Here is a 16,926-nt window from a genome sequence, read left to right as displayed (position 1 = left end):
CACCTAAATTGTTGGCATCGTTTATCGAATGTCGAAGGTAACGTTCTTGTTGCTTTGAATACGACGAGACTCCTCGTGTTCCTGTAATCCTCTCGAGGCTAATTCTTTTTACTGTTATAGAATTTTGAAAGATTTAAGATACAGTTGTCAACACGTAACATACTAACACGTTCTTTAGGGATCGGATTTTCATTTTGTACAACGCTGTGGGCTAACAATAAATTTTTGTACAACACCTGTCTTTATATTACGAAACTCTACGTACGTGTGCAACGTGAATTATTATGAAATACTTTTCCACAATGTGCGTGATTTTTAGTTCACGTGCCGTTTCGAAGTAAAAGCATGTAAATACGTCAAGTCGAGATGTTGATAAATTTTTGAAATAAGAATAACATTTCGCTGAAGCAGCGATTCGAAAGTAGAATTTAGAAGACTAGGAAGATCAACGTCTAATATCGAGTCGACGAGAAAAGTAAGCGTTTACAAACTCTTTAATGGGCCATTTTTTAGTCAAATTAGCCTTTCAGCCGTTGCGTAAGCGCGCGTTTCCATCGGCTATCCGGGGCAAAATGATGCGACAGTAGACGAAGTAGGAGAATCTACGACAAACGCGCAACTCTCATGACAGATTTCCGCTAGGGGTCCATGGACAGTTACGAGTGAGAGGTTCTCTAATTATTCTCTAACAATGCTCTAGAAATATCGAATTTGCAGTTAACGATATCTGAAAATATCCTTAACCCTCGATCGATATTGGTATATTATATAACAGACGACGACTCGCGTTAGATTCGATTCAAGTTTCTCGTAGAATAGAATAGAATAGAATAGAATAGAATAGAAGATCGTAGAATATCGAATTTTAATTTATATTCCACATCTTCTTCGATACCGCTGATAGCCTTGGTCGCTTAAAATACAGAACGCGTGTTCAATTAAGAAAAGCAAAATTACGTTAATTGAAGTTTGTTGTAGATCTTTTGATCTCATGTTCGCACCACACCAATCGAGGGTTCGTGCCTATGCAAATCGTCGTTCGAGATAATCACGCACGTCTGGTTAAAGAAGACGTTTCACCGAGTCTGATCGAGATGAAAACCGTATGGAAATGTTAGAACGGAATAGAGCGTAAACAGTGGAGGGAAATTGATGAAAGCGCGGGATGTTGCGTGATCGGAGGCGAGTTTCATTAGAAAGAGCGGATCAGAAGGCTAATTGGGAGAAGCGTAGGAAGCGTTCATTCATTACTGGGAGAAATGGTGCAACTTTGCTGTATTTTAATTACACATTTCGCAGAAAATCTCACGAAATTACCTACGGTTCTCTTGCACGTGTTTCTGTCTGGCAAATCGGCTCTCTCGTCTCCGTATTTTAGATTTTCCTTTTTCATTTTCCATCCTATGGAATTTTCCGATAGCGCGTGTTTTCGACAGAAACGAACCGCGGACATGTTCCGTGTCGCAATCGCGAAATCGCAGCATCGGTTTCGTGCTACGAATGTGTCGTTGCAGCCTCGGATCTGGCACAAGGATGCGTTGCCCGCTCGGCTGGATCCTTCAGTTTCGTTTTTCCCTCCTAGCTCCGAGCCTCTTCCCTGTTCAGACACGAATTTCCATGGGACCAATACGGTTCGACTTTCTCCGAAGTCTTATCGATGTTAAGAAACAGCTTGTGCCCCTAAAGGCATTGTCGCGTACTCCAGCCGCTTTCGCAGGCTGATTTTTTTTCCTCTCTTACGAGGAAAAATCCTCCTTCAATGGATCGGCTACTTTCGTGATGTTCCTGTCCCTAAAGAGTGTGAAGTCGAATGATGCGTAGACAATGGCACGCGTGCTGTCCTCGATTCTCTTCGTCTATAGTTCTCTTTGCACGAGGTTCCGAGTCCTATTGAATTAAGTAGTTCCGATCGTGAGGGATCTACGGTGCAATTTTCACGCTATCGATTCGCACGATGCAGATAGTTTAATTCTAAAAAAAAAAAAAGAAAAAGAAAAAATGAAATTTCCATGCAAACGTTCGAGCGATGTAAAGAATTTATTTCCAAAAATAACGACTCGTCTACACTCGATAGACAACGAAAGATACGAAGAGGCGCGCGTCCTCGCCGACTTATCGGAATTTGATCGATGATCTGCGTGCCGTGTAGCGTTACGAAATTGATGATCAGTGTCACGCACAGTCCAGCGGTTCTTAGCCAGACTTTCGTATCGAAGAACCTTGAGGAAGACGAGCCAAGTAAGCAGCGCGGACAAGTCGATCGAAGGAAGTTGTAATTAGCCGGGGGCATACCCTGGAATAATGATGGAGCCGTTACTTCTTTTTCAACCAGGCAAAACTCTCGTGGGAGGCTGACAGCAGTTTCACACAACGATCATTTTATTATACCGCTAGGTATGCGCGCCGTCAGGTCCCGTAATTGTTGGTAAAGCGAGCTGCTCGACTAACACGTACGATCGCGTAACACGCGTTATTGTCAGGCGGATTTTTTTCCTTGGTGGCATCTTCCTGCCATGGAACCAGGAAACGAAGCCTGGTTGCGCAATGGAAAGCGCTCTCCGAGAGATAGGATCTGGAGGAAAACGCGAGGACGATTATTTCGCCGGCTCTGATCGTTCGTTTAGGCTGTCCCTGTTCCGTTTTTGCACAATTTTCCCGGTGAATCTGATAGGAAAGCCAGGGTTACTTCTATTTATTTTCTCCACTGTTGTTATACCGCCTAATATCTCAAATGTTGCAATGTAATTAATTTTCTTTTACGTACAATAAGAATAAATAGCCGAAATACTGCTTGAGTAAAAAGTACATTATAAAATTCTCTTGGTCATGAGTTACATCCTCCCTTTCAAGGTAACCTTTAAATCTAGGAACATCTTACAGTAGTGCAGCCTCTAACCTATTTGTAAGTCACGCACAAAGTTCAGTCACGCTTGTATTTGCTTCGTAGATTTGTTCTGTAGATTGTCATTTTAACCGGCGTTGACATAGAAACGTTTTCACAAGGATTCATAATCGATCGTTGAAAGTTGAAACCTATAGCATTTGAATTTTCTGTCGTTTGGATCTTTTAATCGAACATCCCATTAAGTTATAACGTACAGTGGCTCGTGAAGTATTCGTACACATTTTATGAACATATTACGTGTGTTATACGAAACAGTTTTACATTTCATTAGCTCGTTGTAATGACACCCAATTATCATAATTATATTGGACAAATTTTTAACCATTCTGGAAATGTATACGGAAGTTGCAAGACGATTCAAGTATATATTTTATGGAGATCAAAATAATATTTAAATAGGCAATCATCCACTATACTAATAAATCTCAGTATTCAGTGAGATCATTTTTAAATTACACGCTTAAGATAACTATTCGTACTGTATATTAATTTTTTTACTAAATATAAGTTAACAGTAAATATCTCGTAACTTCTATATGTATATATCTTTAGGTTGGATTAGATTGTTGCCAATGTAATCATGGCAGTAGAGTCATTACAGCGTTAATGAAATTGCAAATTGTTTTATAAAATACGCACGATATTAACATAAAAGTTTTCTGTGGCAAATGTACAAACACTTCTGCCAGTCACTGTAAAGGACATTCTAATGATCAGCAAGCGTCCGAAGAACGTGCAATAAATGGCTATTATATAAGCCATTGAATAAACAATTAATAGTTTGGTAAAAGAAAGAGAATAAAAGTTCTTTGACTCATTCACTGGGTCTCCTGCAATCGGCGTAATCCTTGAATGTATAACCTTTCGATGAAGTCAGTGAGCATCCTCTGTCTAAATGCCAGAGGAGTAACATCACGACAAGCTCATTGATATAATGGTGTTGGGTTTATTCTACCATAAAGCTACTTGGGAAAGAAAAAGTCCTTTTCTGTCAAGGATATCTCGTTTTTATCGAAGCCGTTTCATTTCTCATTATAGCTCTGGAACTAATTGATGGTTTTAGTAGGACCTATTTTCGTGGATGTTTCTTAATTAATGGAAATGCTTCGAATTACGTAAGTTTTAGGTATATCTGTAGGAATAAAAATAGCGTGCTTAATTGAGAATGATTTATTGCAAATAAAATTTCTCTTGAAATTATTAATGCAATTGTATTTTGTATCGTTCGCAACTCACATTGTGGAGCCATCTACTGAACGCAGATTCAATCTAACGAGACAGAATGTAGATAATTGCGAGCATTAGTAAACAATAATTATTAAAATTTATTGTATATAACAGAAAATATGACGAATTGGAAAGAAATACTCTTTATTGCAAAAATAAAAATCCTACAAGACATATATTTTGCCTCATAATATTTACAGTTTCGTTGTTATATATCAAACAATATTATGTTTGAAATGCTTCGTTAGGAACGGCGGAAGATTTATAGTCCTTCATAAAATTAGAAATTGCTTTTCTTATGTCCCACTTAGCTTCTTCTAAATAAGTCTGACACCAATCGGTGTTTAACCTGGTCGTTTCTACAAATTTGGCTAGTAACTCTTCTTTCTCGCTTACACTAAAGCACGATGGAACGACGTCGTCGTGAAATCTTCCTTCTATACTACTTGGTGGAATTTCTTGTATAGTAGAATCTATTAGGTACTGATCATTTATAATATTGTATTCGTGATCAGGACCAGCTTGAATAATGAACGTTCTGTTGAACCATAGAATTTGCGATGTGGTGCTAATGGTCCTCAATAGTCCGCAAACGGAGATTGCTAAGCATTTGCCATTGTCATACATTATATCTAATACAAAAGAATTTCTATCGTGATAGGATCGTGGTAATCTCTTTAGACCAACTAAAATATTATCTTGTCCGTAATAAAGATGCTGTTGCCGTTTCTTATTTGAATCTACATTTTTTAATAAATTTCTACTCGCTGTAAATTGAACGAGGTTCCGTTTATGAGCCACAGCTGCTGGAATCGCCAAGCTCATGGAATAAAACGCATTTTTACAATATAATCCCCTCAGGACTGTTCTATCCCTCTGATCGTACAGAGCGAAAAAGTGGTTGACGAATTTGGTGACTAACCCTTCCCTAGATTCATTTCTAAAGTAATTAGTATATGTGAGTGGTAGGCCAGATGTTCTAATGTAAACTCCATCCAATTGAAACAAATTGGGACAGTATTTCATAGCAGAGTCTATGTACTGTTTAGAACTAGAATAATTTTCACAGAGAGGATTTCCATCTAACCATAACTTCAGTATACACAGATTTTTTAAAGGAGCGAGTGCTTCCATAGATATAAAGTTATTGTACCTTAAATCCAGATACTTTATGGATGTCAAACCACAAGTTTCTATAGGAGTCAGGTTGAACAGTTCGTTTTTTTGAAGATTCAGGTGCTCTACCTTGGCAATTGAAGTCTTTGTTAATTTTAAAACATGACAAAAAGTTCTCTGTTGAGATAAAGGACAATATACGGTGTTAGACATTTCAGAGTCTTTATGAAACTCTGACAAGTCTAAAGTTTTTCTATTAGAATTGTACATCTTGGTCAAAGCAGTTACGATCAATGGCTGAATATTGAGTTTCAGATCTTGAATGGATGCAAATCCTAAAGTTACAATCAAGATCAGTGGATCTCCATCTGGATTTTTAATTACTAAGTTAGTCTTGCATAGCTTGTCCAGAGCATGAGCACAATTACGTGCCAAAAAAAAGGTATCTTCTCCACTGGCTTGGTACTTAACAGGGATCAATTCTGCTGGTTCGATAGCACTCAATATGGCTTTCAATACATTTTCTTTGCTGTATTGAGTTCCTTTCAGAATTTTAACTTTGTGCCACACATCTGAACGACCCATTAATGTTCTTTCTTGGAACATAGATCCCCCCATGCTTATTTTTATAGCAATGGAGGAATCCAGTTGCATTGGCACAATTGGCAAACTTGTTCGTTGCATTTCTATATTATATATTCATCCACATGTTCTAAGTAAATATTTATCGATATAGAGTCTTTGGAAATTTTTCTAATTTTATACCAAGAAAATTACATGTTCCTGAAAAGGAAAAATTTTTATTCTTTATATCGTTAGGTTAGATTTTTTAATGCAAAATTATATCGTACGTATAATAAGGATCCGAATTACATTACCCTTTTTCAGCGATATCCATGGAAAAGAAGATAAATTTATTTTTGTTTCAAAAATATTCATTACTAATATTATTAAATATTGTTGATAATTTATATTGCATCATTGTACGTTGACAGTAGGTGTTGTACATCGACATCTGCTGGCTGGAGTAGTAAGAAAGAAGTAGAGGAAGGATCACTTACTGGTTATCGATAAATTCAGCCGTTTAAAATGCCTGCCACTGTTTCAGTCAAATATCGTAATTGTTACTTTCGTACTACATATTAACCTTACAAATTTTCCACAGTTTACAAAATCTTTTTATAAGTATTTCTGTATATCGTTGTGAACGTAAGAAACTTCCATAAGTTGCCGTTAAGCCTGTCATAAATCTCCGGTTCATTTAATTGTCGAGAACACTTAGAACTGCGTCCTCTACAGAGTTAACATGATATCGCGAGAACGAAAGGTCCATTGAAATTCGGATAATTGTTTCTGCTCGATGAATATACGTCAAAAATGCCTGACAAATATTCTGAAACCTGACTCTACATAGAATCGGATTATGAAATCGTGGACGTGAAGATGTGCACGACATTGGATCCAGATAGAGATCAGTATCTCGACGTTGAAGTACCTTATGAAATCATTCTGAAAAAAGGTTGAAAAACCAATAACAGGTACCACGAAGCATTTTCACGCGAGGAAAGGGTAACCAGATATGTTAATGGCTGGTCGACGAGCAAGTATGCATTACCGAGCAACGTGTAACGTTATCGGGAGAGAATTACCCGCTCTAGAAATGGTGCGTGGTCCGGCTTCTCTTTTAAATGTGTTATTTCACGGCGAAGCTCGTCCAATCACGCACGAATACAACAATGAATAGCGTTGAAATAGAGGTATAGAAGATCGAGAGACCGGTGATTTGACCGAGGGGCAGAGTCAGCGTGTGGTGAGTGTGCATCGAAGCCGCCTTGGGCATCCTCTTCCGCATTTCACGTAGACCGAAAACGAAAAATCCGCCTCGTCCAACGATCTGCTAGTTACACTACCGCTCAAAAGTATCCGGGCGTTAGCTTCTTCTTTTCATAGAATTCCGCTCCAATTACAAAATTACGAATAAATCGGATACCAGAGATTTCAATCGTAATTAACACGGTATACGGATAATGTTACGAAGTGGTTAACACTAACCTTACCAGGTTCGGTCAAATGACAGGTTTGAAAATTGATTTTAAAATTGTACATTCATTACTATGTATGTATATTATATATGCAAATTCTTATATTATCTGATTAATCAATTTCTCAATTTTGATTAATGTAAGAATTTACATAAGGTTAGGTGAACAAAAGAAGTAACGATGAAAGTACAATTATAAAGTAAATTCTGAAACTAGAATGTTCAATTTTAGAAGTCGAAAAATCGTAGAACGGAGCTGATGAACAATTTCTCCATTCGCAAGTCTCTTGAAAATAATTCGCGCAGTAAAAAATTACTTAGGTGGAGTAGGAAACGTCTTTAACTTTTCTTAAATGCTAGTTTTAACTTTCTCCATAAACCTTCGTGGCGCTTTCTCCAAATTGAAGTTCACGTAAGAAAATCACACGAATATTCTGACTATATACACCAATGTTACGATAACGAAGTTTCATATTTTTATTATAAATCTTCCTAACATCGAACGTGCCGATTCATAGTAAATTTCTTCCGCCGTAATGTAATTGATAATTAACGATAGAACAAGATTGAATGATATAGTAAATCTGATATAGTAAAAAGGCTTGCGACAGTAATGCAAGCGCCGGTACTTAAATGGTAAATCTATATAATACATAATGGAATATTCGTAAGCTTTCCAACAGATAATATAAATTTGTAGCCTGTTTTAGTTATTAGAGTAGAGTGCGCTTTTTCCATGCATTTATAGGAAATTAAAAAATAAAATGCGCAGGTAGCTCATAACATGAAAAAATACATAAAACATCCAAAGTGTAGTACTCTCTACAGCACTTACTAGATAAAACAATCTTCTTCCGAAGTTCCATTTTCGAAATAATATTCATGAAAATACGAATTTGCACGAACATCCGAGCTCGTAAATAATTCTAAATTCCTTATTGATTCGTACGCTCTGGTAAGATCCGCGTACTTCTCCTACGAAGCGTAGGGATTCTTACGTGTACGTGTACCAGCAACCGGATGAATATTTTTCTTAGTATAGCAGACTCGGACAGCTGCGCTAATGGCCACGGGCCATAGTCGAGATACTCGGAGCTGCGTTAAATTCGCGATTTAAACGATCCACTCGGAGAAAAATCTTAATGGAGACGCCTGTGCGTCTGCTTTTCGATAATCGAATCTCTCTTCCTATGCGATTATTTAACCAAGTTGCATCTCGCCGTAGGAAGGAAACACGAGAGAAGTAGGAAGCGGGGTTTTCGTGTTTCAACTACGGGCCACATTTTCCTCTCTTTTTAGCTGGGACAAGGCTGGTTATCTCGCGGAGATTTCGCAGACCGTACGTTTTCCACGTGGTGTATACACACGGGATCGTAGCCCGTATTATAGCAATTCAATAATAAATTGTAGAACGTTCGGTCGTCGCATTATGCGCCGGTAATCACAGTAATAAGCAGTTCTAAAAGTAACGTAAGTACGTTGTAGGTAGTAACGAGTGAGCCGTAATCTCGGGGATGCCCCTATCTTCGTAGTTCGCAGCCATCGAAGGGAATCATAGGGAGGGAAAAAGAGTGGGAATCGAGAGAGGGAACGAGAAAGGGAAGGATAGGAAGGTAGAAAGACTGTGGGACGACGGAATGACAGAGAAGGAGGCGCGCGCGCGAAGGAGGAGAAGGAAAAGGCGATGCCGTGGAAGAGGCGCAGTGCGCTCGACGAGGAGAGCAGCCCATGGGCGTCATCCATGGTGCGATCTGGAATCGGCATAATTTACAACTCTCGCAGGAAATTGAGCCGCGTCGAGCCGATGCAAAAGTCCGCCGTGAGCAAGAGTCGCGATCATAGGTCCCTACCTTTCCTTCCGGCAGTAGATCACGTCCGATTGATGAATTTCTGCCTGCTGGATAGGAAAGGATCACCGATTCATTCCCGCTCGATCTATATTTTCCGACGTTCTTCGTTAGCAACCCTAATCGCCGCTCGAGATCGTTGCTCGTCCGGAGATCAGTGAATTCTTGTTGGATGGTTTAGGGAACACGAGGAAAACGTAGCTACGAGTAATTTCGGGAATTAACGAGGGGCTTTGTTAAGTCGGAACGGCTGGAATAGATGGAGCTTGGATCGATCCAGGAAGAATCCTCTTTCTCTCTTATCGGATGGTAGTACAGAGAATAAAAAAAGGGCTGAGGCTAACCGTCGGCGAATTGAATTAAGTAGATCTTTAAAGTTTGATGCTCTCGTTACTATCACGCGATAAAGAAGAGCGGCGTATGTACGCCTATGAAACGGCTCGAAGAAGACCGTGTTGTACGTAGCCGTTAAGCCAACATCTAATTCGATAACTGGCGAAAATAATAACGTAGCGATCTGTTGCGTTCGCGAGGCGCAATCATCCGTTTCGTACCGGGTGTCCACAGAAAAGTATCGGTCGATTCTCGCGCAGCTCGCTCCACGCCATCTTTTTTTTCTATCTTACCTCCCTTCTTCCAGCGTCGTTCGCGTTCCACTGAAATTATTTGCAATGATAAAGCAGGCGATTAGACGCGATTCTTCGCGTCTATAGGCACGAAAACTCGGAGAAATTACTATAAAATTTATCAATAAAAGCGCAGGGAATCTGAACGTCGGTTCCAAGGAATTAACAATGCTACGCTATTTTCCTTCGACGACAGTCGGAAAAACGTTTGATCGAAAATATCGATCGCGGTTGAACGTTAACTTGGATGGGACTTAAATAGCATCGTTGGTTTACCAACGACCATAACGATTGTTCTAGGTTAAATTAATAAGATTTAGAGTGTTTGACTTCATTTTGTATCCTACGTTCTCCGCGAAGGAGGCGAGAGGACCAAATCGAATTAAAAATTCCAGGATCGAGTAATGAAACCTGAAACCGTTACCGATGGCTCCATGACAATACCGATATAGAGCCTTCTCAATTTTCGAGTAATGGAACGAGATCGTATTGTAGAAGCGGATCACGCGTTACAAAGGAGGTTGGCGTTACAAAGTCGACGAGTAGATTCGTAGCTGTAGGCTGGCGACGCCGGTTCCAGGGAATCAGATAATTTTCGGCCCTTAAAGACCGGAGCAGCGCACGGTAGCGATTTATAACGAGTCAGAAGAGACTGCTACCTCGGTAGCAGATGACATTTATTAAAAGTTTCGGTCCGAGCCGGGACGAGCATCGATCTTCCTCCGCTTCTTCCCCTTGGAAACTCGTGTTGTTCATGGCCGGCCCCGCGCGTCGGCTTGTTGCGCCCGTCCACCGGGGAATACCGAACAGTTTAATAAGCAAGTGGTAGCCGCGATACAAGATACACCGAGTACCATCCATCACGATGCACTCGCCAGTCGTCATTATGCTCCACGAATATTTCGAACCGGCAGATCCTCCGCCCTTGAACCTACTCTCCCCTTCTTTCCTTCGTCGTCGACCTTACTCCATAGAACGTATTCTCTATGTTACGCGTTACGCGTTAGAATTCCGCTAGTCACGACGGACAGAGTCGATACGCGAATTTATCAATTCTTGCTGTCTGCTGTTCGAAGTGTATAACGATCGAAGTGGCTTCACACGCCTTCCTTCTAAGCCAATCTTCCCTCGCGGAATCATAGAGACAGAGCACGCGAATTCCTCTATAGCGTGGCGTGTCAGGCAAAATAAACGAGACGTATCGAGATCGAACTGACGAGTCGCTTGTTTTCGAATAACGCGGTTAAACATTCGATTCTAAGGGTATGATCCGCCTTAAATCAAACTTGGAAACTTGTCTAGGTGTACGCACCGTGTGCTTTAGCGCTAAGCTTACCAGGCCCGGTTAAACGACCGGTTTCAACATTCAATTTAAAATTGTACATTCGTTGCTATTTCCTTTGCTCATCCTACTTTATGTAAATTCTTACATCAACGGGAATTGAGAAATTGATTAATCGCGTACTATAAGAATTTGCATATATGATATTCGTACTTTTAATTTACTTATTTACTTATACTTATTACTTATTTACTTATAATTCTCAATGACAATCGATTGTAAAATTCATCGAAATAAAAAAAGAATAATATTCATGTATAATAATGGGTGTACAATTCTAAATGCTATTTTGAAATTGCTCATTTTTATTAGTTCATTTTATTAACAAACATCGAGGAAATGATTAATCGGATGATATAAGAATTTACATAAAGTTGGACGAACAAAAGAAATGGCGAATGTACAATTTTAAATTTATTCTTGAAACTGCCCATTTTTATTAGTTCATTTTGTTAACACAAATTGAGAAATTGATTAATCAAGTACTACAAGAATTTACATAAAGTTGGACGAACAAAAGAAATGGCGAATGTACAATTTTAAATTTAATCTTGAAACTACTAATTTTTATTAGTTCATGTTATTAATAAAAATTGAGAAATTGATTAATCAAATACTACAAGAATTTACATAAAGTTGGACGAACAAAAGAAATGGCGAATGTACAATTTTAAATTTAATTTTGATACTGCTCATTTTTATTAGTTCATGTTATTAACAAACAATAAGGAAATAATTAATCGGATGATATAAGAATTTACATAAAGTTGGACGAACAAAAGAAATGGCGAATGTACAATTTTAAATTTAATCTTGAAACTACTAATTTTTATTAGTTCATGTTATTAACAAAAATTGAGAAATTGATTAATCAAATACTACAAGAATTTACATAAAGTTGAACGAACAAAAGAAATAACAATGAATGTACAATACTAAATGAAATTAAATGTTGACAGCGGTCATTTGACCGAGCCAGGTAAAGTTAGCGTTAAACATGATGATATATTTCTACGTACGTGTGTATACGCGTAGAGATTATCCTGAGAACTATCGTAGTAGTTAATTGTTCGAACAGTCCTTCCCGATTTAACTTTCAGGCGCAAATGTATACACTGCCGCTCGAAGGTATCCGGTCGTTTGTTTATTTTCGACGAGACACTCTTCAGAGTGGAAAGCTACAGTCAAAGCTGCAGTGATTTTCTTGTTTTCGTCGTCTCATCGCAGTTACGTATAACGGAACGTTATTATCAGCCGATTAAATTGATTCTGAAAGGTCGATAACTAATAATAAGACTGGCGCGCGTAATTGTCACCTTTCTTCTGTTGCTTGACGAGCTCTTTATCCGCAGATTCTCTGATCTTCGAATCGTAAGGTACATAGATATCAACAAAGGTGTTCTAAACTGATAGGAAAACTTCCAACGTTAATTGACATAACGACGAAATTGATGCGACACGGCTAGTAATATTTAAATAGCAAATATGTACATACATAGTATCGGTTTATACCTGTATTTCCTGCACACCCTGTATAGCCAATACAAAAAAAATATTATTGCAACGTTTCCTAGCATCTAACTCAGATTTACATTCTGCTAATTTCATAAAAAGACAGCGAGTGTCTAATTCTAACTCCTCACCGATATCTTCAATCCGATCAAATTCGCATATTGTTACGATATCACTGGACTAGATTTTCATGCAAACTCATATTAGGTCGTCTGAAAAGTTTCTTTCGTTTTATAAGGAAATAATAGACGCACGACATTTTTCGTTTTGTATTATTTTATCGAATTACGCACGATCGATTTTGTTCTATCAAAATAAGCACCACGACGTTCTACGGATCAGCTTTCATGTTTGTATAAAGACGCGTTGTTGTAAAACACGTGTCTGTAAAAGAACCTAATATTTTCCAGAATATCATCGAAAACGTGCAACCTACGAACAATACAAAACCGTTTAACCCGCCAAGTATCCAAGTAGCAAGCGCTATACTTTCCGCATACTTTCTACATTTCTACGTATTACGCACATTTTGTGCGATTCTGTACTTTCAAGTTCCCTGTAAACGCGTCAATGTCCGCGGTCCAATTGCGACTACAAATCTCTCGACGTGTCCACGTATTTATCAACAGCGGTGTATACCCATTTGGCAAGATCACGTGCGTAGTCCTCGGCCTGCGTGATTCAGCAACGAGTTCGCAACAGTCTGAAATTACTTTGGAGAGGTCATCGCGTCCACCAACTCATTTTCCAAAGTGTCCATCGCATCGTATCGACCGTTTTGCGAATCATCGGTTATGGCCGATGTGTAATCAGATAGTAGCGGAATGGACGGTGTCTCTAGGATTATTCAAGAAAACTGTTAAAAGGATCAGAATGTCGTGGGGTGCCTGGACGACGGAGGGAAAAGAGGGGGCGGTAGTCGCGCGCGAAACCTCCATTAAGCCCGGCGATAATAAAAGCTCAGGTCGCGGATCGACCCGTCATCCTGGTGGCCGGGTCGCGTGCAAAAAATACGTTAATTCCGCGGAACTTGCATGACCGTGCAAATAAATAAAACGGCGGGCACACATCGCCACCGGGCGTCGCGTACACCGTCGTCGTTCCGTGGCAGCGTATTTTATATTTTATCCGGTTCGAATGATTGATTGCGCTCTCCGCTGGCTAGCACGCCGCTGCGCGATACCATCTCGCGGAATGTCCCGGCTGTACTTGTCGTTTCACGCATTGTTTATTATTGTCCGATGCTTTTATCGTGATCGCCGCTCGAACCGACCGCAGCGACAATTCCAGCGGAAAAAGAAGCGCGTTCGAACGAGAAGCTGCGATACCTCCACCCTTTTCCTCCTTTTTAACTACGCGTTTCGCCCTCGTGACAGTGTAATTAGTCTGATACAGACAGGCTACCAACTTTGCTAGCCTCTTTGGCTTATCTTATATTTTAAGCACGTTAAAAACACCGTGCTGCATCGATGCACCTACGTACTACGAAACAGCAATACGACGTGATTTGACGCGATATCTCTGAAAGCATAGAAAAGGAGATAGAAAAATGCACGTAGCCATAAGGATCTCCTCTCTGGTACGGTAGAGAATGGACGCGTTTAATTCGCAATTCGGAGATATAACGTTCATTTGGTTTATTTCGTTTCGTTTATCCGTTTTAATCGCTGCCAATAAAAACTAATCGATTGTAACGATTATTGTGTTCTTACCACGTAAGGACACCGTTGGAACCAACTACTTATGTCCCTTGTAGGCTCCTGGTCGCAGTTCTAAAAACTGTTGCTTGGGTTTAGTCCATTTAACCTGTTGACCGGATCATCCTTCAAACGAAAACTAAACACAAATCAATTGCAACTACGTCGAATGGAAACAGGTGTAGATACTATGAGGTTTGTTTTTCGGCAGAAACATTTCGGCTAGAATATAGAGAATTTAAATATAGCGATTCTTAACAGGCCTCTTAACAGATTGAAACTTCCAATGGTCACGCGTTCTTCTTTCGCGCTTTAATCTCAAGTAATCGGTTGTTGAGACGTTTCAACGTCAAATCGAGGCGTTCTTTTCACGCGCGAAAGCAAAGCCTCGTGTCCATCCAGACAACATGGAAGAAGTTAAAACAGCGGACGAAGTTAAAATCCACCTTCCGTGAGTCGCTGTTCGTTGGGAATATTTTGTGGAGCGGCAAGAGGCGAGGAAAAAATTCGGTCGACGTTGCTTCGACCGAGACACGAGGCTTAACGCCGTCGCACGATTTCCGTAAGCAACGAAACTCGTCGATGAAACGTATGCGAGAGATCGAAATGGACCTGCATTAGACATTGACATGGCGGAGGCAGGCCGGGAAAGGAAGGGCAAGGTTGTCGTTTTTGGCACGAACCGGAGTAAAGAGGCAACGATGGTATATACGCGAGAGGAGGATAGTAATTACAGAAGCGGGACTGAAAACGCGGGGTTCCATCAGACCCTGCGAGGCACGATCCTCGATAAGTATAGTTGTTTCAGGATCGCGTCGATGCCTCCCTCTCTCTACTCCCGCTATCTCATTTTATTGGTACAGGTTACGTGAAAAATTTATTGGCTGCGCGCCGCAGTCGATCGTTCAAGTATACCTACAAAGATAGAAGAGAAACCACGACTTTCGTGCCCGTGGATCGTGTAATTTTAGGAGTTATCCGCGACCATTAGAGAGGCCTTGGATCGTTTCGCTAGGAATTTCTTTCCGTAAGCTCTCTTCGTTTCCTTTTTTTCAACTCCCCCGCTGAGCTTTTTGCAAAGGAGCCAGCCACCTTTGTTATTTCCGTCGAGAAATATAATATTTGTTTAATCGGCGCCGAGTACGAGTTTTTCTTTGCACGAGAGATTTCTTCTTCCCTGCAGCCACGTCTATAATAGTCGTCGTTCATCGTGTTATTCCTCTTCTGCGGTGAATGCACCCGATCACCATGGCACACGGCTACCCCCTCATTATCTTCGATACAGTTTTGCCTCATTTTTTCCCTGCCCCCTCTTTTTCTGTTATTTCATCTTTACCCCTTCCTCTGCGGTGCTGCAGTTTCCTTCAGCCAAAACGGAGATGTTCTTCGTATTCCTCGAAAAAGAAAGAAAAGAAACGGTTGGCAATTGAAAGATGCTTTACGATGTTCCATCGAGGCTGCGGCAATTAACCGATATAAATTCATCGATATCGATGGGGAATAAAACGGGAAAAGTATCTGGCGAGAGACGGTCGCCTTCGATTTCTCGATACGTTGCCTCGCCAAATTATTTTCCTTTCGTATGTTCGCGGTTATGCGTGGTACGCGAGCGTGAGCAGATCGCCTCGGTCGATCGTCACGCTCGATTTCCCTGGCATTGCGCGCACAGCGATATAATGTAGCCAATTAATGCCCGCGGGACAATCGCCCCGAGTTTCTTACGAACTGTCCCGCAAATTGCCGCGATAAACAGCCGCTGGCAATATTGAGACGGAAGTGGTCTATGTTACCGATATGTCTAACTTATTCCCAAACCACTTCCTTTTTGTATCGACGATCGAACAGTTACAGAACTATTCGATTCTTTCTTTTCAGACTGTGGACGTAGGTACATTTATAGGAAATTTCGGGGCGAACGATGGCACGGAATATGAAAAATATATGTGAAATAACCGAAGCATAGTGCTTTCTGTAGAGTATTATAGTAGTAGTATTGTGGTATTAGTATTATAATAACCTACATGCTAATATTCGGTATATTTATTGCTATAGTTACTAAATTTGTAAATTAAGAAATAGTAAGAAATTTAGCAAATTTATAGCAATTATAAACAAGATAATATATTGTAATATATATGTACTATAATTTTTAATATTGTAATAAAATATAAATAATGTAATCATAATATTAGTATTATAATAACAAGGTATTATAATACTCGGTAAGTAGAACAATCTCCTAGCGAGTTTTAATTTTCTAATTACGGTAGAATCTCGATTATCAAAGGCGATGCCGATCGGACTTGCCTCGGATAATCGGAAACTCAGATAATACGGAAAAGTCTGTTAGTGTTTGTATATTCATTATCCGTATAATGTTCTACGTGTATTTAAGTTTAATTAATTATTAAATCGACCGCAAGTTTAATTCACTGCTTTCACGATACCTCGCTATTTATAATCTCTTACTCTTCGTGTCAACATTTCGAAAAAGGCGAGGTTATGGTAAAGTTCAAAGCATCTCGGATAATACGGAATTTCGGTTAAACGGGGCTCGGTTAACCTAGACACCATTGTATATACCTATTCTCAAACGTATGAAATACATTATAC

The 16,926-nt window shown here is 39.7% G+C and overlaps 1 protein-coding gene across 1 annotated transcript; it reads right to left on the bottom strand.

Annotated features, from left to right (window-relative positions):
* Nucleotides 1–4,259: 4,259 nt before the first annotated feature.
* LOC117154486 (nuclear RNA export factor 1) lies at nt 4,260–6,262 on the bottom strand. The gene is made up of 2 exons (XM_033329526.2): nt 6,127–6,262; nt 4,260–6,031 (listed from the first exon to the last, which is right to left on the bottom strand). Exon 2 carries the CDS (start codon nt 5,930–5,932, stop codon nt 4,358–4,360), a length of 1,575 nt encoding a protein of 524 aa, XP_033185417.1. The 5' UTR covers nt 5,933–6,031; nt 6,127–6,262; the 3' UTR covers nt 4,260–4,357.
* Between the last annotated feature and the right edge of the window lie 10,664 nt (nt 6,263–16,926).

Source organism: Bombus vancouverensis, chromosome 16 (genome assembly GCF_051014615.1).
Source record: "Bombus vancouverensis nearcticus chromosome 16, iyBomVanc1_principal, whole genome shotgun sequence".
Lineage (NCBI taxonomy): Eukaryota > Metazoa > Arthropoda > Insecta > Hymenoptera > Apidae > Bombus > Bombus vancouverensis.
Note: the sequence above shows the minus strand (reverse complement) of the source record. Positions and strands in the feature narration are given on the sequence as shown.

What these genes read in the sequence shown, in the direction of transcription:
- LOC117154486 (XM_033329526.2), bottom strand. Translation starts at nt 5,932, where the DNA reads ATGCAACGAACAAGTTTGCCAATTGTGCCAATGCAACTGGATTCCTCC.